This window comes from Loxodonta africana, chromosome 14, assembly GCF_030014295.1.
Source record: "Loxodonta africana isolate mLoxAfr1 chromosome 14, mLoxAfr1.hap2, whole genome shotgun sequence".
NCBI classification, from domain to species: Eukaryota; Metazoa; Chordata; class Mammalia; order Proboscidea; family Elephantidae; genus Loxodonta; species Loxodonta africana.
Window position 1 is genome coordinate 4,171,009 of NC_087355.1, and position 24,761 is coordinate 4,195,769.

Here is a 24,761-nt window from a genome sequence, read left to right on the forward strand (position 1 = left end):
AACAGGCCAGCACCTCAACCCACTTCTAAGCGGGGGATCGTACCACCACGTGTCTGTCTGCCTATTTCTACGAGAGCGTTGGCCAGCGAGGGCCCCCCTAGAGGTTCCAGCCGGGGTCGCTTCGAGCCCCGCCCCTTCCGCAGCTGCCGGTCCCGCCGCGGACCCCGCCCCCGGCCACGCCTCTTCACCGTGAGCCCTGCCCCCTATCGCGAGCCCCGTCCCTCACACTGGCAGACCCGCCCCCTGCGCATCTCGCGGCGTTTCCAGGCCCCAGGCCGGTGTGCGCGTGCGTGAGGCCGGGCTCCGTCGCCATGGCTGCACCGGGAGCGGGTCTGCAAGGTTCCTTGCAGCAGCTGCAGGAGTGCTTGTCAGCCGTGGACCGTGGCACCGCCGCGATGGCCGGTTATCACCTCATCCGCGGCCTGGGCCTGGACTGCGTGCTGAGCGCCAGCCCCACGGCGCTGGGTGGGTACTAGTCTGCGTCGCGCCTGTCGGGGGTTTCCGGTTTGCACTCTAGATCTACCACTTTTTTTTTTTTTTTTTAACATTGGAGATATTTTAAAATTAAAGGTTATGAAAATGTCCCCAAGTTTGGCAGTCACTAATATCCAAAGTGGGGGGAGAAAAGTAGAGGAAAGTATTTTCTTTCACTTTAGTCTTTCCTAAACTCACCGGAAGGTCGGCACTAAACAAAAACCAAACGCGTTGCGGTGGAGTCGATGCGACTCACAGGGACCCTGTAGGACAGGGTAGCGCTGCCCCATGGGGTTTGGATTCGATCTGCCAACCTTTTGGTTAGTAGCGGAGATCTCAACCACTGGGCCACCAGGGCTCTTCGTCTCCCCTAGTCCTTTTTTAGAATACGAGTGTATGGGCTTGTCCGCTATGGCCAAACCAAAAAAACTCATTGCCGTCGAGTTGATTCTCATTCTTATCTCCCGCTCAGCGGCTGATGAGTTCCAACCTCCGACCTTTTTGTTTAGCAGCTGAGCGCTTAACCACTGCATACCACTGGGGTTCTTTCTGTATGGCAGTGTCCTAGTAATTAGGGCTAGGTGAGATTTTCTTCCTAAGAGGTTAGTGTTGAGTATGGTGGAGAGATGATCCAAAATCCAAACAAGACCTGAAGTAAGAGGCTATGTAGTATTTTTACATTTTGAAGGATATGTCAATAATGGAGAAGACCAAGGTAGAAAACAACATTAATTGCTTTCTAGGCTTAGGGTTTTTAAGTTACAACTCCTTTTTGTCCCTTCAGTAAATTGTTCCTAAAGCAATTCTATGTTTACTCTCAATATACATACATGATAATGTCCTTTCACTTAGGGACCTGGTGCTGCAATGGTTAGTCCTGGGCTGCTAACCAAAAGGTCCGGTGTTGGAATCTATCAGCAACTCTGTGGGAGAAAAGACCTGGCAATCTGCTCCCTCAAAGACTATAGCCTAGAAAACCCTATGGGGCAGTTCTACTCTGTCTCATGGGGTCACTGTGAGTCAGAATCAATGCTACAGCACACAACAACATCAGTTTCCTATTACTGCTATAACCAATTATCCTAAACTTCATGGTTTAAAGTGGGGTGTTGGTGGTTCAGTGATAGAATTCTTGCCACTGTGCAGCCTGTCAGCAGAGACAGTGGAGGCATGGGGTCACCATGAGTCAGGGGTAGACTCACTGGCAGCTAACAACGTTACAGGTGTTTAAAACAGCACACATTTATTATCTTAGTTATATAGGTCAGAAGTCCTGTATGGGTCACATCAGCTGGGCTGTGTTCCTTTCTGGAAGCTCTTGGGGAGAGTTAGTTTCCTTGTTCATTAAATTTTTGGTGCAACTCAGTTCCTTGTGGTTGTAGAACTTTGGTCCCTGTTTCCTTGGCATTCCTAGCTTCTAGAGGCCACCTGCATTCCTTGGATCATGGCCCCCTTTCTTCTTTAAAGCTACCAACAATGGGTCAAGTCCCTCTTACCCTTCCAGTCTCTTGTCCTCCATCCTCACAATCTCTCTGATCCGCTCTTCAGTTGCCCTCTTCCACTTTTAAGGACCCATGTGATTACATGGAGGTCCCTGGGTGATGCAAATGCTTTGTGCTTGACGTCTAACCTAAAGATTGGTGATTTGAACCCATCCAGTGGTGCTGTGGAAGAAGGACCTGGCAGTTTGCTTCCATAAAGATTACAGCCAAGAAAACCGTATGGAACAGTTCTACCCTGTCACACAGGGGGTTGTGGTGAGACGGAATCAACTCGACAGCAACGGGTTTGGGTTTTTTTTGGAGGGGGAGGGTGGTTGGTTGTGGTGGGCCCACCCAGGTAATCCCAGATTATCTCCCTATTTTAAAGTCGACGCATCAGCAACCTTAATGCCATATGCAACCGTAATTCCCTTTTGCCATGTTTGCTAACATAGTCACAGGCTTAACAGCAGGAATTAGGACAAGGACATCTTTGGGAAGCCATTATTCTGCCCCTTACATCTTTGTGGAACATCATCTAGAAATTCTTCCTTTCCTTACAATACAGTAGCGTTTTATTATTTATAAGGCTGAATTGACAAGCATGCAACTCCTTTTGTTGTCATAGTTGCTGTTGAGTTGATTCTGACTCATGGTGACCCCATGTGTACAAAGTAGAACTGCTCTATAGGGTTTTCAAGGCCGTGACCTTTGGGCAGCAAATTGCGAGACCTGTCTTTCCTGGAAGGAGCCCTGGTGGTACAGTGATTAAGCTCTTGGCTCCCAAGTGTAAGGTCAGTGGTTTGAACCTACCAGCCATTCTACGGGAGAAAAATCTGACAGTCTACTTCCGTAAAGATTACAACCTTGGCAACCAGACCCTTTGGGGCAGTTTTACTCTGTCCTACAGGGTTGCTATGAGTCAGGACTGAGTCCGTGGAAACAGGTTTGTTTTTTTGATTTTTGTCTTCCCAGGGCCTCTGGGTGGGTTCCAGACACCAGCTTTTTGGGTAGTAGTTGAGTGCTTGACATTTGCGCTAACCTGGGACTCTGGCAACCTCTTTAGGGTAGGTTTATTGTTAATGAAGTTCTTGACAATTGTCCCAACTTCTTGTTCGTTTTCTTTTGTTCAGCATTACAGACTTCCTTAGTTTTTTCCAGAGATTTTGGTTTGCTTGTATTTGTGCAGAAATCACTTGGCATTGAAGAAGTAAGTTGAAATTTTTCATTTTGCTATTCTTGTATGTTCCTTTATGTTAGATTGATTTTTATTCTTATCTGTATTTACCACACTATGTGTATTTCTTTTATTACAGTTTCGTGATTGTAGAGAAGAAGTCCTAAAATTTTTATATATTTTTGTAGAAAAAATTGGCCAGATGATCACACCTTATTCTCTTGATATTAAGGTAAGGAGGTTTGTGTTAGAAATTTTGGGTATTCTTTTTCTTTTCTTTCCTTTTTTTTTTAGATTTAATAGGCTAAGGCTCTTTTCAGAAACGATTTTGATGACTTTTGCACATGGGATCTGTAATGCCTTTCACAAAAAGTTGTAATTATTGGATTACATAACACTTTAAAAGGCAGTCTTCCCACTAGATAAGATCTGTATTTCCTAAAGTCTGGGTGTTCTCTTTGACAATGGTCTTAAAGTGCAGTTTTCTTGGGTCCCTGTTCTCCGGAACCTGCTCCTCCCTTGCCTTCCCTCAACACAAACCCAGGCTGCCTCATGATTTACTGTGGAACCTGGTAAGCATAAATCAAGTAGTTCTTTCTCAGACTTATACTTTGAACAAATGCCATGTGTATACGTAAGTTCTTATTTGTCTTGAATTTGCTTCTAGTTCTTAGGGCTCTAAGGGTTGTTGAAGATGTATGTATTCAATCTAAGATAACACAGGTCTTTCTCCCACAGAGCCACTGGGTATGTTCAAACTGCCATTCTTTAGGTTAGCAGCCTAGCGTTTAACCATTGTGCAACCAGGGTTCGTTCTCCTATGTACTGTAAAACCCATTGCTGTCAAGTCAGTTCTGACTCATAGAGACTCTGTGTGACTGAGTAGAACTGCCCCATAGGGTTTTGTAGGCTGGAATCTTTATGGACGCAGACTGCCGCATCTTTCTCCTGAGGAGTGGCTGGTGGGTTCCAACTGCCAACCTTTTAGTTGGCAGCCAAGTGCTTTAACCACTGTGCCACCAGGGATCCCTATATTATCCAAAAACCAAAAACCCATTGCCATCAGGGAATTCCGACTAGCAACCCTATAGGACAGAGTAGAATTGCCCCATAGGATTTCCAAGGAGTGGCTGGTGAATTTGAACAGCTTTTAACCAATTGCGCCACCAGAGCTCCATTAGCTGGTTATAAATTATTGTAGCTAATTATTGTATAATAATGGCTATTTATGATTTACAAAATATTTTCTTATAAATTATCTTGGGTTGAATACATGCTATTATTTTTAATAGCTTTTTTTTTTTTTTAAAGTAGGCTTTGATTTTGTCCCCTTTTGACTTTTCATCTTTCTTGATTGGAATCTTAGTATTTTAAAAAAATCGCCTCTGTGGCAGCAGTAACTTATATTTGTAGAATGCTTCACAGTATTTAAAGTTCTTTAATACAGTTTGTTTTACTTGATATTATATTTTGGTATATTTCCTTTTAAAATCTAGAATACTTGTACCAGTGTTTATACAAAAGATAAAGCTGCTAAATGTAAAATTCCGGCCCTAGACCTTCTTATTAAGGTAATATTATGTTTCTGTGTGTATGCAGTTTATATTAAACATATAACTTATAAAACATAAAATTAGATTTTGGGGTTTTGGGTTGTAAGAGGATGGAGGATGGGATCAGATCATACTGATGCATGCTTTCCAGCCATTACCTGACAATACCCTGGTATTTTGTTCTCATATCTCTCTGGGGAGCAAAGGAAGAATTTTGGGTTGTGAGAGTAGTGAAGAGAAAAAGTAACTAAGGGATTTGCTGCTCTTCCATTTATCACCCTTATACCTTTGGTGAAACCTAATGCTACTAGGAATTGTCAAAAAACCAAAGCATCACTTTATTGTATCTCAATATTTTATACACCCTCTGCAAAGGGAGTGGGTCTTTATGCTGTATTAAAATGATTCTTGGGACCCACCCTCACCTGCAGCTCGCTTTCACCTGCGTGTTTCTTTTAGACTTTTTCGACTTCCTTTAGGTCTGGTTCTACTCTAACACATGGGGTCCACATGAGTCAGAATTGACTCTATGGCGACAGATTTTTTTGGTTTTGGGTCTGGTTGGTTCATGGTCTTGAGGACCTCTGAGAGAATGGTTCTGGTCATTTTATTGGTTTCTTGGGAGGGTAAATCAAGTCTAGACCACCTTCCCTCTTTGTAACCAGAGGCCCTGTACCACCTTCCTTAGACCCTACCTCCAGATAATATGGCTAGGTAAGAGTTCCAAGAGGCCTGTGTAACTTCCTGAGAGACACATGCTTCTACTCTGCTGTATACGCATGCACTGGGAGAGATGAAAGCTTTTCCATTATTTTTCTCTTTAGTAAATGCTGATCTGTGTTCTTACAGTTGCTTCAGACTTTGAGAAGTTCTAGACTCATGGAGGAATTCAGAGTTAGAGAATTATTCAGCAAATTTTATGGAGAACTTGCTTTGAGAACAAAAATACCAGATACGGGTGAGATGCATTTTAAACATTATTCTAAATTATTTTACGAATTAACATTAATTTTTTTTAGTGTAAAACTTAGTTTTCATCTATCAGGGTCTTTATATGTTTTAAAGATGAATCCTTTCTGCTGAAAATAAACCAAAATGAAAGAAAGCAAAAAAGATGTGTAATGACTTCTGTTTATGAAAGCTTTAATCTTTACAAAATGATTCCTTTAAATAGAAAACAGAACAGATTGCAAGTACAATGTAATTTACAGTAATAGATTTTGTATTAAAACTCACCAGGGGAGATTCCATTAAACAATACTTTGTCTTACATGAAATTACTTTGTCTTATTGGGAAATTGCTTTTGAACTAAACAGCCTCTCATTTTCTACTTTGTAATTTTTTTGTTAATTTAACTTGTTTAAGTATAAGCTAAGCGTTCATTTTTCTTTTTTTCCCAGTTTTAGAAAAGATATACGAGCTCCTAGGAGTATTAGGTGAAGTTCATCCTAGTGAGATGGTAAATAATTCAGAAAAACTGTTCCGGGCTTTGTTGGGTGAACTTAAGACCCAGGTACGATTTCGACTTTCTATGAACTTTAGGATATTCTACTTCCGAGGACTAGGATTTATTTTCTCATTTAACAATATGTTCTTAAAACTTCCGTTTTAGATGATGTCCACAGTAAGAGAGCCCAAACTGCCTGTTGTGGCAGGGTGTCTGAAGGGCTTATCTTCACTGATGTGTAACTTCACTAAATCCATGGAGGAAGGTATTACTTTGCTTTCCTTGATAGTCTTTCTCTGTTCAGAAACTTTAAGTCTCAAAAGAATTGCCTATGGTTTAATTTTTTTGAACTTTTGACCAATTGTAGATTCACAAGCAGTTTGAGAAATAGTACAGAGAGATCCTGTTTGTGCTTCACCAGTCTCCCCATTGATGACACCTTTCCTGACTACAGAACAATGGCACAATCAGGATATTGACATTGATGTGATCAGATTTCAACAGTTTTACATGCATATGAGTGTGTGCGTGTGTCTGTGTGTTTTTTTAATTCTGTGCCATGTTATCACATCAGGGTTCTGGACTGGTTTGAACCCCTGCTGAAAGTTTGCGTTTTTAACAAGTTCTGTGCTAAGAATTTGCATTTCTCACAAATTCTCAGGAAATTATACACAAGAATCACCTGGTGGATCTTGGTAAAATGTAGAATCTGATTCAGTATGTTAGGGTAGAAATGCTAATTCTGGGCAGGGAACTTATTAGAAATGCAGATTCTCATCAGGGGTTTGAACCACAGTGAGCCGATTCGAAGCCCAGTATCACCTGTATAGCCTTGTATCTCCACTGCCACAGTCAAGGTACTGAACAGTTCCATCAGCACAAGGATCGTTGTCTAGTGGCACAGGCACCTTTCTAGTGCCAACCACTAATCTCTCTATCTCAAGAATGTTGTATAAATGGGCTCACAGTATGTAACTTTTTGAGGTTGGCCTTTTTCACTTGACATAATTCCCTTGAGATCCATCCAGGTTGTTATGTATGTCAATAGTTCCTTTTATTGGTGAGCACTGTTTATAGTATGGGTGTACTGCTCTTTCTTTTACCACTCACCTGTTGAAGGACATTTGGTTTGTTTCCAGTTTTTGGCTATTATGAACAAAGTTCATATGGACACTCTTGTACAGGTTTTTGTGTGCATACAAGTTTTCATTTCTTTGGGATAAATGTCCAAGAGTGCAATTGCTGGACATATGGTGAGCACATGTTTAGTTTTTTAAGAAACTGTCATGCTTTTCTAGAGTGACTGTACCATTTTACATTCCCACCAGCAGTGTACGAATGTTGTGGTTTCTCCACATCTTTGTCAACATTTGGTGTTATCTCTATTTTTTGCTAACCATTCTGATAGGGCTGTAGTGATATGTCATGTTGTTGTTGTTAGGTGCTGTTGAGTCAGTTCGGACTCACGGCAACCCTACATGCAACAGAATGATACACTGCCCGGTCCTGTGCCATCCCCATGATTGTTGTTATGCTTGAGCCGGTTGTCACAGCCACTGTGTCAGTCCGTCTCATTGAAGGTCTTCTTCATTTTCGCTGATCCTCTACCAAGTATAATGTCCTTCCCTAGGGACTGATCCTTCAAGACAACATGTCCAAAGTATGTGAGATGAAGTCATGCCATCTTTGCTTCTAAGGAGCATTCTGATTGTACTTCTTCCAAGACAGATTTGTTCATTCTTTTGGCAGTCTCTGGTGCATTCAGTATTCTTTGCCAACACCGTAATTCAAAGCGATCAATTCTTTGGTCTTCTTTATTCATAGTCCAGCTTTTGCATGCATATGAGGTGGTTGAAAACACCATGGTTTGGGTCAGGCATACCTTAGTCCTCAAAGGGACATCTTTGCTTTTTAACACTTTGTTCATTGTGATATGTGATTGTGTTTTTTTTTTTTTTTTAGTTATTTTTATTATGAAAATACACACTACAAAACATCTGCCAATACAACAAGTTCTGCGTTTACGGTTCAATGACATTGATTATATTTTTCATGTTGTGCCACCATTATCACTATCCTTTTTCAAAATACTCTCCTCCATTAAGATAAACTCAGTGCCCCCTTTTTCCCTTCTTCCCACCCCGTGGTAACCATTAACAATCTTTGGTTTTTACATGTTTGCTTTTTTCATACAAGTGAGATCATACGGTATTTGTCTTTTTGTGACTGACTTTATTTGCTCAGCACAATGCTTTCAAGGTTCATTCATGTTTTAGCATGTATCAGAACTTCATTTCTCTTTAAGGCTGCGTCATATTCCATTGTATGTATATACCATGTTTTGCTTACCCATTCGTCTGTTGATGGACATTTTGGTTGTTTCCATCTTTTGGCTATTGTGAAAAGTGCTGCAGTGAACATTGGTGTATAGGTTTCTGTTTGCATTCCGGTCTTCACTTATTTTGGGTATATATGCAGGATTGGGATTGTTGATCATGTGGTAGTTCTATGTCCAACTTATTGAGAAACTGCCAAACTGTATTCCACAGTGGCTATACCATTTTACGTTCTTACCAGCAATGTATGAGGTTTCCAGTTTCTCCACAACCTCACCAACAGCTATTGTTTTCTGATTTTTTGATCATTTCCATTCTAATGTGGGTGAGGGGATATCTCATTGTGGTTTAGAGGGTCACTATGAGTTGGAATCAACTCGACGGTGATGGGTTTGGTTTTTTGGTTTTAATGGGGCCCTGGTGGTGCAGCAGTTAAGCGTTTGGCTACAAACCAAAAGGTTGGCAGTTTGAATCCACCAGCTGCTCCTTGGAAACTATGGGGCAGTTCTACTCTGTCCTGTAGGATTGCTATGAGTCAGAATCAACTCAATGGCAACTGGTTTGGTTTTTTTTTCCTTTTAATGGCTAGTGACTGGCAATCTGATCTGGTAAAGATTACAGCCTGGGAAACCCTATGGAGCCATTCTAAGTTCTATTCGGTCACATAGGGTCACTATGAGTTGGGATTGACTCGACGGCCCGCAACAACAACAGCAGTGGCTACTGATGTTGAACATCTTTTCATGTGCTTGTTGACCATTCGAATATTCTCTTTGGCGAACTGTTCAAGTTCTTTGCCCCTTGATTGATTGGTTTGTTTGTCTTTTTGTTGTATCAAAGAAGAAAATCTTGTACTTTGGCAAGAGCAAGATCAAAGAGTTTTATTGAGGAATAGCAACTTGAGTTGGGCAGCACATAGTGAAAGTACAAAGTACTCACTCTGTTGTTCTAAAAAAGGGCGAAGTTTTTATACACAGGGTTCAGCGTGACAATACCACAGACGTTAAAAAAAAATTCTTCATTTGGTTAATCTATTTTTTGACAAAAATTTCTTGATTATAGTTTGGGTAGGCAATTTTCAAGGACATTTTTGTTACATGCCTCCTGGAACATTCTTTGTATACATTGTCACAGAACAACCACTTCTCCTTGATCCCCTCCCTTGTTTGCCCAAGATGGGATCATGCTAACTCTTTATAGAGAGCCTGTTCTAAATGCCTCTGTTTGAATTTTTGCTAGCACATTCCCCTTTTTGATCAGGCCTCCACTAGAGGGTGCTGATCACCCACAATTGAGTATCCTTTCTTCTGCAAGGACTTTGCTTTCTTGAAGAGCTTTGGTCAATAAAAATTATTGTCTTCACTTTGCTGAGCTAATAGACCTCGTTTTCAGGATGAGTTGATCTTTAGTGAGGTTACAGCGGCAGGCAGGGCTAAATGGGAGGAACAAATTCAGAACTAACTCAAGCAACAGTCAACACAAAGTACCCAGGGAAACAAGGTTGGTCTTCTTCATTAGATGCTGGTAAGGCCCTTAAGAATAGAGTTCAAACTAAAAGGAGGTGCACACATAACGTATAGTAAAAAGTCAAATTGGGGTATAGGGTCGGATTTCTTCCAAGGGTAAAGCTTCCTTGAAATACATTACTCTTTGCATATCTAGTGGAGTTTCATTTTGGTTGCAGGCATTACGTAAGCATTTAATGCAGCATTGGACTAATCCTACAATGATTAGTAAAAAAAGTAAAAGAATTAATCCAGTTTGTAATATGGAATGCAGCCAGGAACCAATACCATTTGGTAACCAATAAAGATATCTGGAAAAGGAGAGTCAGGCTTAGGAGGTATTGAATGCAGCCAAGTAGATTTTTGGTGAATTTTCCTGATACCTCGTTCACTTTTCCAGTGATGTTTAGCCAAGTGTAGCAGGAGCTATTAGCAATAGCACAAACCTCTCTTTGCTGGGCTGGAAGGAAATCAAGAACTATTCTGTGGTCTAGTACCAATTTAGCAAGAGATGCTAAAGATCTTTGCTGAGCAGCCATTCCATCTGCAGTATTGTCTGCAGTCTGAATCAGGGTAGCAGATAAGTTATGAATGGATTTCTCAAGATGGGTAGTATCACAATTGCATAAAAGTGCTTGAAGGAACACCTATCCCAATCCAGGTTTATCTCCTACTGGATTATGGTCTAGCATAGAATCTGTCTTAATTCAAACAAGGTTCTTCAAGTCACTAGTCCAATGTATATTTTCATTGCAAGAGTGGATATTTATGGAAACTCCTGACATACCTAGTGTGCATTTCCCTTTCATCCTTCAACTATCTAAGCAGGGTGACAACCAAATATAGGGGCTGTCATTTTGGTTTGACTCTTCTACTGTGCTATAGTTTGAACCTCCACATAAAAATACATATCCAGGAGGAAAACAAATCATATTGTTTCTGGTATAATTGTCTGGGAAAGGTTTAAGTTTCATTAATCTGCTTAAGCCAATTTTTGGTAAGGGAATTGTTACAAAGGGACAGTTGCCCTAATCTCACTGGGCTCCAGAGCTTAGTACAAAGAGGAGACAAGTTATTTAAATCAGTTTCTTTTCCCCATAAACAGTTGGTTAGCTTTGTTGTACTTTGGGACAAACTCATGGAGTACCTAGGAGAATTAGCAGGGTGGAGTGGGAAAGTACTATCATTTAGGCAGTACTTCTGAAATCTGTTACAACTGAGAAATGATTTTATCTTTGAACAATTTGATCTTCTTTTTATGATATGAGTTAGGTTGAAGCATAGTACCTGAGATTGGGCTAATAATCCAGGGAGATGCCAAAGCTAACATGTATGGCCCGCTTAAAGATAATGTTGAGATTAATAGTAGCATTGGCTACAAGACTGTAATTTGATATACCAAAAACCCATTGTTGTCAAGTTGATTCTGACTCATAGCCACCCTGTAGGACAGAGTAGAACTGCCCCATAGGGTTTCCAAGGAGTCTCTGGTGGATTCAAACTGCTGAGCTTTTGGTTAGCAGCCAAACACTTAACCACTATGCAACCAGGGTTTCCATAATTTGGTATAGGAAATGCTACTAGACCTGAGTTTTCATGCCCAGATTGCAGTTGGGGATGACAGATGCAACATTCAGTCAAATTCCTGTCACCAAGTACTGACTGGACTAATTTAACAAGTGTATTCTCTTCCCATGCAGTGGAAGACACCACTGAATAGAGAAAGATAAATTAAATGTGCCTTCATGTTAGATAAAATTACCAATGAAAAAGATCAGAAGTATGAAGTAAAGCTAATAAGAATAGCTGTAATTATAAAGCGTCATCCACAAAATTCAGTAAGGTTCATGGAGACTTGCTCCATGATCTTGGAATCAGCTGTTTACCTCAGATGTTTGTTTCTGGACACTAACCAAAAATCCAAACCAAACCCACTGCCGCTGAGCCGATTCTGATCCAAAGCGACCTTATAGGGCAGAGTAGAACTGCCCCATAGAGTCTCCAAGGAGTGCCTGGGGGATTCGAACTGCCGACCTTTTGGTTAACAGCTGTAGCTCTTAACCACTATGCCACCAGGGCTTCCTTGTGGCCATTAGGGCCTTTTAAAGTAATTTTTAGTTCTCCAGAGGTTTGACAAGTCCACAGGGGTGTCTTGGCCTTCTTTAGTTATGACAAATGGATCCAGGTTTTAACTTCCTGTAATTTGGCAACACGTGGATTAGTAAGGAGAACTAGATACAGCCTCTTCATCGAGGTTCTAATGAGTCTTGTTTGATATATTTTCCAATATACATAGTCTCCTGGGACAATGTTAGACAGATTTTGGGATTCTAACTTTTGGCCATCAAAGCCTTCTTTAACCTGTGAAAAATATTCTATAGAATATTGGATTAAAGATTGACAGTATTTTAATAATTCAGGTTAAACAGTGTTAGGGTCGGTATAGGCAACATGAGGGAGGGCCAGAGGTCTTCGAGTAATTATCTCATATGGAGCAAGTTTATGGGATCCAAATAGTGTAGACCTTAAGTTCAAAAGGACTAAAAGAAGAACCTTAACACAGGATAAATTTAGGGCCTACAAAGCTTGACTAATTGAGTTTATATTTTACTATTATTTCTTTCCATTAAGCCAGAAGATTAAGGGTGATAGGGGCAAGGTAATCTCCGAAAGATGAGGAAAATTCAACATATTTCTTGAATGACTTGACCAGGGAGCAGGGTCCCTCTATCACAACAAAGAGTCTTCAGTGAACCCCAGGTACGGATGACGTTTTCAAGACTTTTTTACTGCAAAGGCCGCACGCACTTGCATGGTGACAGGGGAAAGCCTTCATCCAATGTGAAAATCTACACGTCATCACTAATACATATTTATAACTGTTGGAGGGTGGGAGCTGAATGAAATCTAGCTGCCATTCAAGAAGAAGTCCAGGTAGGACTTCAAGATACTTTCCAGGATTGCGGCGAGGGCAAACGGGATATTGGGAGGCAGTGTGTTCAGGAGCTTCAAAAAATTTTCCCCACCAATATTTCTTTAGAGTCTCAATCATTTTATCTTGTCCCACGTGAGACCCTTCATGTAGGGTCTGCATCATAGGAGTATGCAAAAATTTGGGTAGGACAGGTTTCTTTTTATTTAATTTATTTTATTTTTATTGTGCTTTATGTGAAAGTTAATGGTTCAAGTTACTTTCTCACACAAAAATTTATCCACGTCTCGTTATGTGACTCTAGTTGCTCTCCCTATAATGTGACAGGACACTTCTCCTTTCTACCCCAGGTTTCCTGTGTCCATTCAGCCAGCTCCTGTCTCCTTCTGCCTTCCTCATCTCACCTCTGGACAGGAGCTGTACATTTACTCTCGTGTATCTACTTCAGCTAAGAAGCACACTCATCATGAGTGTGATTTCATGTTTTATAGTCCAGTCTGATCTTTGAAGAGTTGGCTTTGGAAATGGTTTTAGTTTGGGGTTAACAGAGAATCTGGGGCCATGTCTTCCGGAGTCCCTTGAGTCTCAGTCAGGCCATTAAATATGGTATTTTTACGTGAATTTGAGTCTCGCACCTCACTTTTCTCCTGCTCGTCAGGGACTCTGTCGTGTTCCCTGTCAGGGTACTCATTGGTGGTAGCTGGGCACCATCTAGTTCTTTTGCTTTCAGGTTGATGGAGCCTCTGTTTATATGGCCCTTTCTGTCTCTTGAGGTCATATTTTCCTTTGTCTTTGGTGTTCTTCATTCTTCTTTCCTCCAGGAGGGTTGGGACCAATTGATGCATCTTAGATGGCTGCTTCCTAGATTTTAAGACCCCAGATACCACTCACCAAAGTGGGATGTAGAATATTTTCTTAATAAACTTTGTTACGCCAGTTGACCTAGATGTCCCCTGAAACCATGGTCCCCAACCCCCCCCCCGCCCCCGCCGCTACTCTGTCCCTCATAGTGTTTGGTTGTATTCAGGAAACTTCTTAGCTTTTGATTTAATCCAATTGTGCCGACTTTTCCTGTATTGTGTATTGTCCTTCCCTCCACCTAAGATGATTCTCATCTAGTATCTAGTTAATGAATACTCTTTTCCCTCCCCCCACACCCTCCTCACCATCAAAGAATGTTTTCTTCTGTGTTTAAACCTTTTTTTCAGTTTTTATAATACCGGTCTCATTCCGTATTCTCTTGCGACTAATTTCACTCAGCATAATGCCTTCCAGATTCATCCATGTTATGAGACGTTTCGTGGATTCATTGTTGCCTACTATTCCATTGTGTGAATATACCGTAATTTGTTTATCCATTCATCCATTGACGGGAACCTTGGTTGTTTCCATCTTTTGGTATTGTGAACAGTGCTGCAGTGGACATGAGTGTGCCTATATCTATTCGCGTGAGGGCTCTTATTTCTCTAGGATATGTTCCAAGGAGTGGGATTGCAGGATCATATGGTACTTACAGTTTTAGCTTTGTAAGGAAGCACCAAATTACTTTTCAAAGTGGTTGTACCATTTTACATTCCTACCTGCAGTGTATAAGTGTTCCAGTCTCTCCACAACCTCTCTAACATTTATTGTTTTGTGTTTTTTGGATTAATGCTAGCCTTGTTGGGGTGAGGTGGTATCTGATTTGCCTTTCTGTAAAGGCTAATGATCATGAGCATTTTGTCATGTATCCGTTAGCCACCTCAGTGTCGTCTTTGGTGAAGTACCTGTCTGTATCCTGTGCCCATTTTTAAATTCTGTTATTTGTTTTTTTGTTGCTGAGGTTTTGCACTATCTTGTAGATTTTAGAGATTAGTCTCTGATCAGATTTGTTGTAGCCAAAAAGTTTTTCCCAGTCCATTGGTTGCCTTTTTTACTCTTTTGGTGAAGTGTTTTGATGAGGGAAAGTGTTTGATTTTTAGGAGCTCCCAGTTATCTAGTTTCTCTTCTGGTATTTGTGAATTGTTAGTTACGTTTTGTATTCTGTCGATGCCATGTATTAGGGCTGCTAGTGTTGTCCCTATTTTTTCTTCCATGATCTTTATTGTTTTAGATTTTATATTTAGGTCTCTAATCCATTTTGCGTTAGTTTCTGTGCATGGTGTGAGATATGGATCGTGTTTCCTTTTTTTGTAGATGGATATCCAGTTATGCGAACACTATTTGTTGAAGAGACTGTCTTTTCCCCTGTTTAACGGACTTTGGGCCATTCTAAAATATCAGCTGCTCTTAGGTAGACAACTTTACAACTGGATTCTCAATTCTGTTCCATTGGTCTATGTATCTGTTGTTGTACCAGTACCAGGCTGTTTTGACTATCATGGTGGTATACTAGGTTCTAAAATCAGGTAGTGTGAGGCTTCCTGCTTTGTTCTTCTTCAGTAATGCTTTACTTATCTGGGGCCTCTCCCTTCTCCATGTAAAGTTGGTGATTTGTTTCTCCATCTCATTAAAAAACGTCATTGGAATTTGGGTCAGGATTGGATTGTATCTGTAGATCGCTTTGGGTAGAACTGACATTTTCACAATGTTGAGTCTTCTTATCCGTAATCAAGGTATGTTTTTCCTCTTATGTGGTTCTCTTTTGGTTTCTCGCAGTACCGTCTTGTAGTTTTTTTTGTATAGGTCTTTTACATTTCTGGTTAGATTTATGTCTAAGTATTTTATCTTCTTAGGGGTTGTTGTAAATGGTATTGATTTGGTGATTTCTTCTTTGATGTTCTCTTTGTTGGTGTAGAGATATCCAACTGATTTTTGTGTGTTTATCTTGTGTCGTGATACTTTGCCGAAATCTTCTATTAATTCTGGGAGTTTTCTTGTGGATTCTTTGGAGTTTTCTGTGTATAAGACCATATCATCTGCAAATAAGATACATTTACTTCTTCCTTAACAGTTTGGATGCCCTTTATTTCTTTTTCTAGCCTAATTGCTCTGGCTAGAAACTCCACCACAATGTCAAATAAGAGTTATGATAAAGTGCATCCTTGTCTGGTTTCCCCTTCTCAAGGGGAGTGCTTTTGTCTGGTTTCCTGTTCTCAAGGGGAGTGCTTTTAGACTCTCTCCATTTTGGATGATGTTGGGTGTTGGCTTTGTATAAATGCTCCTTATTATGTTGAGGAATTTCACTTCTATTCCTGTTTTGCTGAGAGTTTTCATTGTGAATGTGTATTGGACTTTTTCTAATGCCTTTCCTGCATCAGTTGATAGGGTCATGTGGTTGTTGTCTTTTGTTTTATTTAAGTGATGGATTATATTGGTTGTTTTTGTAATGTGGAACCATTCCTGCATACCTGGTATGAATCCTACCTGGTCATGGTGAATTATTTTTTTGATATGTTGTTGAATTCTGTTGGCTAGAATTTTGTTGATGAGTTTTGCAACTTTGTTCATGGTGGATATAGGTCTGTAATTTTCTTTTATTGTGGTGTCTTTACCTGATTCTGGTATCAGGCTTACGCTCACTTCATAGAATGAGTTTGGGTTTATTCCATCCTTTTCTATGCTCTGAGATACCTTTAGTAGTAGCGGTGTTAACTCTTCTCTGAAACGTTGGTAGAGTTCTCCAGTGAAAGCAACAGGGCCAGGGCTTTTTTTGTTGGAAGTTTTTAAATTACCTTTTCAATCTTTTGTTACAGGTTTATTTATTAGTTCTATCTCTGTGTTAGTTTAGGAAGGTAGTGTATTTCTAGAAATCTGTCCGTTTCCTCTAGGTTTTTAAATTTGTAAGAGTACAATTTTTCATGATATTCTGTTATGATTCTTTTAATTTATTCCGTTGTGATAGCACCCATCTCATTTCTTTTTTTTTTTTAATAATTTTTATTGAGCTTTCAGTGAATGTTTACAAATCAAGTCAGTCTGTCACATATAAGCTTATATACACCTTACTCTGTATTCCCACTTACTATCCCCTAATGAGTCAGCCCTTCCAATCTCTCCTTTCGTGACAATTTTGCCAGCTTCCAACCCTATTCTACCCTCCTATCTCCCCTCCAGACAGGAGATGCCAACACAGTCTCAAGTGTCCACCTGATACAAGTAGCTCACTCTTTATCAGCATCTCTCTCCAACCCATTGTCCAGTCCCTTCCATGTCTGATGAGTTGTCTTCGGGAGTGGTTCCTGTCCTGGGCCAACAGAAGTCTTGGGGACCATGACTGCTGGCATTCCTCTAGTCTCAGTCAGACCATTAAGTCTGGTCTTTTTATGAGAATTTGGGGTCTGCATCCCACTGATCTCCTGCTCCCTCAGGGGTTCTCTGTTGGGCTGCCTGTCAGGGCAGTCATCGGTTGTGGCTGGGCACCATCTAGTTCTTCTGGTCTCAGGATGATATAAGTCTCTGGTTCATGTGACCCTTTCTGTCTCTTGGGCTCATAGTTACCGTGTGACCTTGGTGTTCTTCATTCTCCTTTCATCCAGGTGGGTTGAGACCAATTGATGCATCCTAGATGGCCACTTGTTAGCATTTAAGATCCCAGATGCCACATTTCAAAGTGGGATGCAGAATGTTTTCATAATAAAATTATTTTGCCAATTGACTTAGAAGTCCCCTTAAGCCATAGTCCCCAAACCCCCGCCCTTGCTCCCCTGACCTTTGAAGCATTCATTTTATCCCGGACCCTTCTTTGCTTTTGGTCCAGTCCAATTGAGCTGACCTTCCGTGTATTGAGTATTGTCCTTCCCTTCACCTAAAGTAGTTCTTATCTACTAACCAGTAAATAACCCTCTCCCACCCTCCCTTCCTCCCCCCTCATAACCACAAAAGTATGTGCTTTTCTCAATTTATACTATTTCTCAAGATCTTATAATAGTGGTCTTAAACAATATTTGTCCTTTGGCCTCTGACTAATTTCACTCAGCATAATGCCTTCCAGTTTCCTCCATGTTATGAAATGTTTCACAGATTCGTCACTTTTTTATCGATGCGTAGTATTCCATTGTGTGAATATACCACAATTTATTTAACCATTCATCCATTGATGGACACCTTGGTTGCTAAAGGAGTCTTTTTAAAAATCTTTTTGTGGAGTCAAAAGTTGTTCAGTTAAATCCAGGCAGTTATGCATAGTGTAGTTATCATTGTCAGTTTCAGGGAGAAGGGTGGCTGGAGTTATACAAGTCACAGAACGTAGTCAAGCAGTTGATAAGGCCAGAAGGAGAACTTCATAAGAAGTGAGCTGACTGGTGAAAGGTGTTAGGTCAAAGCAGAATTAAGTATGGCAGATACAGCGTGGTGCACATAAAGATCTGAAAAATTTCCCAGCACTGTATCTGTGGTGCTTTCCACTAATTTGGCTGTAACAGCTACAGGATCAAGCTGTAGGCTGTAATACCTTTTGAGTCTTTAATATCCACCATGTTTCTGGGTCGGTATCCCTAAAGTGTTTCCAGGTACTTTATGTACAAATAAAAAAAATCTAGGTGGTAGTTGGGAAAAGTTAGATCAGATGTTTCTGTTAAAGTCCCTTTTTTCTATAGCCTCCACATCTTGAGGTGAAATTCAGAGTGAATCTGGTTCAGAGGTCTTTAAATGTTTATATAAGGTTTGGGCCAGCAAAGAAAAATTGGGAATCCAAGTCCTACAATAGCCACAAAGTCCTAAAAACCCTTTTAGCTGTTTCTTTGCTCTAGGAGCAGGGGAAGTAAAAATGGTCTCCTTTCTTTTAGGGTCAATAGAGATACCTTCTGCAGAGATTATGTGGGTGAAATATTTGACAGAAGGTTGGGACAGTTGTAACTTCTCTTTGGAAACTTTATATCCACCAGCTGCCAAATGCCTTAACAAAGCTATACTATTGTCAGTGGAAGTTGAGCATACTAATAAATCATCAATATATTGCAGCAGTTTGGACTTGTTCATAAAGTGTAAAGGCTGCAGGTCTGCGTGGAGAATTTGGGAAAAATAAATGGGAGATTCAGTAAATCTCTGGGGCATTACAGGTGAAAGCAAAAAAAAATTGCCTTTCAGGTTGCACAGGAATACTAAAAAAAATCGGTGCAAAGATTAACAACTGTAATATGAGTAGCATTCAGAGCAGTATTGGAATGCAGTAAGTGAGAGTTTGGGACTATTGGAAACCTAGGAACAATAATTCTAGGTTATTATGGCATGCAAATGCTAAACAAACCTCCAGCCACTATTGTTTGGTTTCTCACAGGAAGAGCAGGGGTATTGCAAGGGCTGGTACAGAGTATAATCAAGCCTTTAGAAAGGAGATTAGTATAATCAGAGCTAGTCCCTCCTCTGCTTCTAGTTTAGGGGGACACTGAGGAGTACTTAGGAAGGGTTTAGGTGTAACTGTTTGAATACTGATGGATTGTGCTGACAAAACTTGGATCATATCAGTAGACGGGGTGGCCCATAAAGTTTCAAGAGTTGATGAACGAATATAAGGGGAAAGAGGGCTAGATTGAGTTGATTCATCATTATGCGTTACCAGCACTTGCAATTAGCAAGGAAGCTCTTCTTTTGAATCTATTCTAATCTAAAACCTTTGTCAGTAAATTTTGGGACACTGGGCAAACTTAATAGCATTTCCGCCTTTTCAGTAAATTGCAAATGACAGTTTTTTTCAGACAAAAGATCTTGGCTCAAAAGATTGACGGGGTATAAGGACAAAGCAAAAAAGGGCCTAAGTCTTCAATAAGAATGAGAGATATTGGAATGGGTCCCGAATGAATCAGTGTTTGCTCTTGATTGGTAACCTCCACTACCTTTGAGGTTTTTGTATCCTGGGGCAGGGGTTTGTGCAAAATAGTGGGGTTAATAGCAGATAGGGCGGATCCAGTGTCAATCAAGTATTGGCAGGGTTCTCTGTAATGTTTACAATAGCTTCCCCTTGTGGTTTAAGCTGCACCATAGGAAATGTCCCTTTTGTGTCCCAGGAGTACCTTTATTCCATATCAGGTTGAAGGACATCTTGTTGGGGAGTTTTCCTTTTTTTTTTTACTTTAGAACATTCATTTTTCCAGTGACAAGATTTCTTATAGTAGTGGCAAGATGCCAGCCTTGAGGCCATTGAAGATTTGGCATTTTTCTTTTGATTTGGGGACTGTAATTGTTACAACCAGAGTACCATCAATTTCTTAGTCTTTTTGTCCCTTTCAGCCTCAAGAATATGGGAAAGTTTATAAGCCAAATTGGTTAGTTTCACAGTGGGGACTGTTTCCCAGCTCAATCGATACCACTTAACCAAGGCTGAGATTTCAGGTTTTAATTCAGATATGAAAACAGCATTAAAAGCTCCAGTTGCACCCAGAGTGGATGAGGTAAGACCAGAGTGTTTGGAAAACTTTGGAAGCAGTGTGATTTGATAATCATAAACATTTTTACCTTTATTCTGTTTATAAGAATGAATTTTTTTCCAATCAGTTATTGGGGGAGAGGCCTTGGGAGTAGCCTCAAGTAATCACTTACCCATTGCTTGAGTATCCTCAAGCAGCTCAGTGGCTGTCTTATCTCTGCCTTCTCATCTCACCTCTGGACAGGAGCTGCCCATTTAGTCTCATGTATCTACTTGAGTTAAGAAGCACACTCCTCATCAGTATCGTTTTATGTCTTATAGTCCAGTCTAATCGTTGTCTGAAGAGTTGGCTTTGGGAATAGTTTTAGTTTTGGGCTAACAGAGAGTCTGGGAGCCATGTCCTACAGGGTCCCTTCAATCTCAGTCATACCATTAAGTCTGGTCTTTTTACTAGAATTTGAGGTCTGCATCCCACTTTTCTCCCGCTCCATCAGGTATTCTCTGTTGTGTTCCCTGTCAGGGCAGTCATTGGTGGTAGCCGGGTACCACCTAGTTCTTCCGGTCTCAGGATGATTAGTCTTTGGTTTGTATGGGCCGTTCTATCTTTTGGGCTCATATTTCCTTGTGTCTTTGGTGTTCTTCATTCTCCTTTGCTCCAGGTGGGCTGAGACCAGTTGATGAATCTTAGATGGTGGCTTGCTAGCTTTGAAGACCCCAGATGCCACTCAGGGGGTCACTGTTTTAAGGGCAGATAAATCAGTGATGAAGAAAGCATGATTTCTATGTAGTTGGTAATAAATAATGTGGTGGGAGCCCTGTTGGCACAGTGGTTAAAGTGCTCGACTGGTAACAGGTCGGTTGGTTGTTCAAACCTACCAGCAGCTCTGTAGGAGAAAGATCTGACAGTCTGCTTCCATAAAGATTATAGCCTTGGGAACACTGTGGAGCCAATTCTACTCTGTCCTATAGGGTCAGTATGAGTCAGAATTGACTCAATGGCAATGGGTCTGGTTTTTTTTTTTTTTTGGTAATGTAAATCAGGCAAAGTTGTATAAGTGCTTCATAGTATTTTATCCATCTTTGTAATTTCCGTAATAATTTGGTACATGTATGGGAGCATTGATAGTAAAAGACTATGTTTGGCCTTGAATGAATTATTTAATCCTTGAAATAACTTTAAAAGACGGTATAGACTGTCCCTTCTTACAAGAGAAAACTGAAACTCTGGGAGATTATCTAACAGAGCTTGTAAATGATGAGTTGGAATTTAGATGGCATCGCTTTGTTATTCTAGATTGCTCTTTCTGCTTTCCTACAGTAGTATCCTGTCATGGATTGAATTATGTCCTCCCCCAGAAATGTGTGTATCAGTTGGGCTGGGGCATGATTCCCGGTAGGTTTTAAGTCCTGCCTCTATGATGTTGATGAGGAAGGATGGGCAGCAGTTGTGTTAGTGAAGCAGGACTCAATCTGCGAGATTGGATTGTGTCTTGAGGCAATCTCTTGAGATATAAAAGAGAGAAGTGCCAGGAGCAGAGTGCATCCTTTGGACCCAGGGTCCCTCACAGAGAAGCTCCTAGTCTGGGGGAAGATTGATGAGAAGGCTGACAGAGAAAGAAAGCCTTCCCTTGGAGCTAATGCCCTGAATTTGGACTTTAGCCTACTTTACTCTGAAGAATAAATTTGTCTTTGTTAAAGCCATCCACTTGTGGTATTTCTGTTATAGCAGCGCTAGGTAACTAAGACATAACCCTTGCAGCTCTGGCTGATGGAAATGTGGTAAGATGTTACGCCTGAATTTATAAGGACTTCTGGGGTAAAAACATAGATCTGAAGCTGTCTGAAATAAACCTGCTGCTTATAAAGTTGTTTGTGTTTCAAATGACACTATTGTTATGATTTGTAACAGAGGCTTCTTTTTGTTATTTTTCCAGATCCCCAGACTTCAATGGAGATTTTTGATTTTGCACGAAAGGCAATCTGTCCTCAGGTGGGGTGAATATTACTCTGATTTTTTTACAGCTAGGACTTCTAACAGTCAAACATTGATGGTAATTTTTTTCTCTAAAATAGATTGACCTGAAGAGATATGCTGTGCCCTCAGGTATGAGTCTCTTCTTCATGAAGTATAAATTCTAAGATTACTAAATTAATGTTTTTAGTTGACTTTCGCTTAAACAATGAGTGTAAGTAAATATGCTAACATCTGTGATTTTTACACAAAGATTTTTGTAAGTAAACTTTTTGGGGACCACACAGCTTGGTTGAGATAGACACATTTAGATTAAATGATTCTAAAAAATGTATTTATCTTGTTGTTTAGAATATAAACAGCAAAACATGTACCAGTTCAACAGTTTCTACATGTACAACTCAGTGACATTGATTACATTCTTTGAGTTATGCAACCATTTTCACCCTCCTTTTATGAGTTGTTCCTCCCATTGCCGTAAACTCAGTGCCCCCTAAGGTTAGGTTAAATGTATTTTAAATATATTATTTAGGGCATCTTTGTCTAAAAAAAATCACTGTCCTACTTCTGCACCTCATTTTGAGGTTCTCCAGCCACAATGGGGCATGTCAGTTCAAGTGGAGGCTGGCGGTATCAGCACTCCAGTTGGATCCTTGGGTTGTTATATTGTAGTGGAAACAGCTTGTACTTCGACACATACTGGGAGCTTTCTCACGTCTTTGCTCTGACTCCCTTTGTCCTGTTTTAAATGTGATGGCTTTGTGATTGCAGCTGGTTTGCGCTTGTTTGCCCTGCACGCATCCCAGTTCAGCACCTGTCTTCTGGACAACTACGCGTCTTTATTTGACGTGCTGTCAAAATGGTGCGCCCATACCAATGTAGAGGTGAAGAAAGCTGCACATGTGGCCCTGGAGGCCTTTCTAAAACAGGTACTGCAAGTTCAGTGTTCATTTAAAAATATTTTTTCCATAAGAAAACTAAATTTCAATCTCGTGCATGTACATTTGAATGATGAACAAAACTCGATCCATTAACTTCTGTAATATTTAAAGAAAAAAGCTTTATTATTGATCAGCTGTCTGGGTGGCAACAGCACTGAAAGAAAGATAGGAAGGTTCTGGATTCGGTACAGGACTTCAGAGCCAAGGTGAAGGCAGAGTTGAGTGGGTGAAGAAGTGGGGTGAGGAGGTGAAGGGAAGAACTGGGTGATCAGAGGCTCCCGTGAGCAAGAGGGCTGAGATGTCAGAGTTGGACAAGCAGCCAGGTGGGGCAAGGAACCCCAGGTCATGATAGGTATGGACTGCTGTTGGGGTGAAACAACATGCGTGGGTTTTAAATCCCTTCCAGAGCAGGGAGAGCCTCTTTGCCCTTGCCTGATGTCCATCTAGGTGGAATGGGCTCAGAATTTGAGCCTGCAAATGTGGGAACCTGTTACACTTGGTAAGGAGAGCTGAAAGATGCCCAGAGGTGTCTGAAAATACTTGCTGTACAGGCGTGTGGCACAGGGATTAGACTGCTTTGGTTGGCTCTTACGGTATATACTGAAGATCCATACATAGCAAGAGTTTTGTTTGAAGCAGTGCTACAAATGGAAAAATGTTAAGTAAACTTGCAGGCTAGTCTGTGAACTATTTGAACCATGGTATAAATTTTTTTTTTTTTTTTTTAATATAAATGGCATTCAAGGCCAGAATGTACAAGAGAGGGAGAGAGAGAAGACCTTGCCATCCTTTTTCTAGGTGTAGGCCCAACTCAAACAAAAATGTGGAATTGATGTTCTTTGCCCTTGGACTCCCCCCTCCCATCCCGTCCCTCTCAGCTTCATAATGTCCCCTGCTGTCCTGCCCTCTCCGATAGGTTTGCCCTTGCCCTTGCTCCCACATTATTCTGGGTGTTACGATGACCTCTTCTTCCTGCCCCCTAATAACAAATGCTGTTACTCTGAATTTGGTGGATCTCAGTTGTTAAGGAAAATAAAAGTTTGAGGAATTTTTTTTTTTTTTTTTTTTTTTACTAATTCAGTCAGATATGGTTGCATTTCAGGAAACATTTGTTCTAATAAATCTCATAGCAGATAGAATTTCAGGCTTTTTTACTAATATGAATACAGATGGCTAGGACTTGCTGGGGAAAAGGGGAACCATAAATGGTGGTGTCCCTGAGCCCTGGCTCCAGACTACTCCTGCCTCTCGCAGCCTCTTCTTGGCTAACTCTCTGAAAGCACGGTTTTTAGTTTACTTTTCCTGATAGTGTAGTCTTGGCAGCTGGTGATGCTGTGGAGGGTGAGTTGGCATAGTGAATGGATGGTGCTGCAGAGTGCGAGTGTGACTGTGGACTGTAGTCAGCAGGAACAGGAGGACCAGTGTCTCATTGTCTTGCACCCTTCCCTCTGCCCTTAGGTACACAGAAAATCTGCATTCCAGGTTCTTGCCAGAGAATTTAAATGTAGACTTCCTCTCCAATTCTTAATAGAAATTAGATTTAATGGGTGATTCAAGAGATTAATGTGCTTTGCTGCTAACCAAAAGGCTGGAGGTTCTAGACCTCCCAGATGCACCTTGGAAGAATGGCCTGCCAATCTACTTCTGAAAAATTAGCCAT

The 24,761-nt window shown here is 40.7% G+C and overlaps 1 protein-coding gene across 5 annotated transcripts in view; it reads left to right on the forward strand.

Annotated features, from left to right (window-relative positions):
* Nucleotides 1–279: 279 nt before the first annotated feature.
* PRKDC (protein kinase, DNA-activated, catalytic subunit) overlaps nucleotides 280–24,761 on the forward strand; it is a 322,104-nt gene continuing 297,622 nt past the window's right edge. For 4 of the 5 annotated variants that reach the window (XM_064267698.1, XM_064267697.1, XM_003408313.4 and 1 more), the window contains exons 1-10: nucleotides 280–465; nucleotides 3,089–3,165; nucleotides 3,272–3,364; nucleotides 4,629–4,703; nucleotides 5,535–5,643; nucleotides 6,087–6,199; nucleotides 6,299–6,398; nucleotides 22,123–22,178; nucleotides 22,262–22,292; nucleotides 22,932–23,089. In XM_064267698.1, coding sequence (XP_064123768.1) covers nucleotides 312–465; nucleotides 3,089–3,165; nucleotides 3,272–3,364; nucleotides 4,629–4,703; nucleotides 5,535–5,643; nucleotides 6,087–6,199; nucleotides 6,299–6,398; nucleotides 22,123–22,178; nucleotides 22,262–22,292; nucleotides 22,932–23,089 — 966 coding nt within the window. In that variant the 5' untranslated portion in view covers nucleotides 280–311. Of the gene's footprint in view, nucleotides 466–3,088; nucleotides 3,166–3,271; nucleotides 3,365–4,628; nucleotides 4,704–5,534; nucleotides 5,644–6,086; nucleotides 6,200–6,298; nucleotides 6,399–22,122; nucleotides 22,179–22,261; nucleotides 22,293–22,931; nucleotides 23,090–24,761 lie in introns of those variants that run through there. The other variant, XM_064267701.1, reaches the window with a different exon arrangement.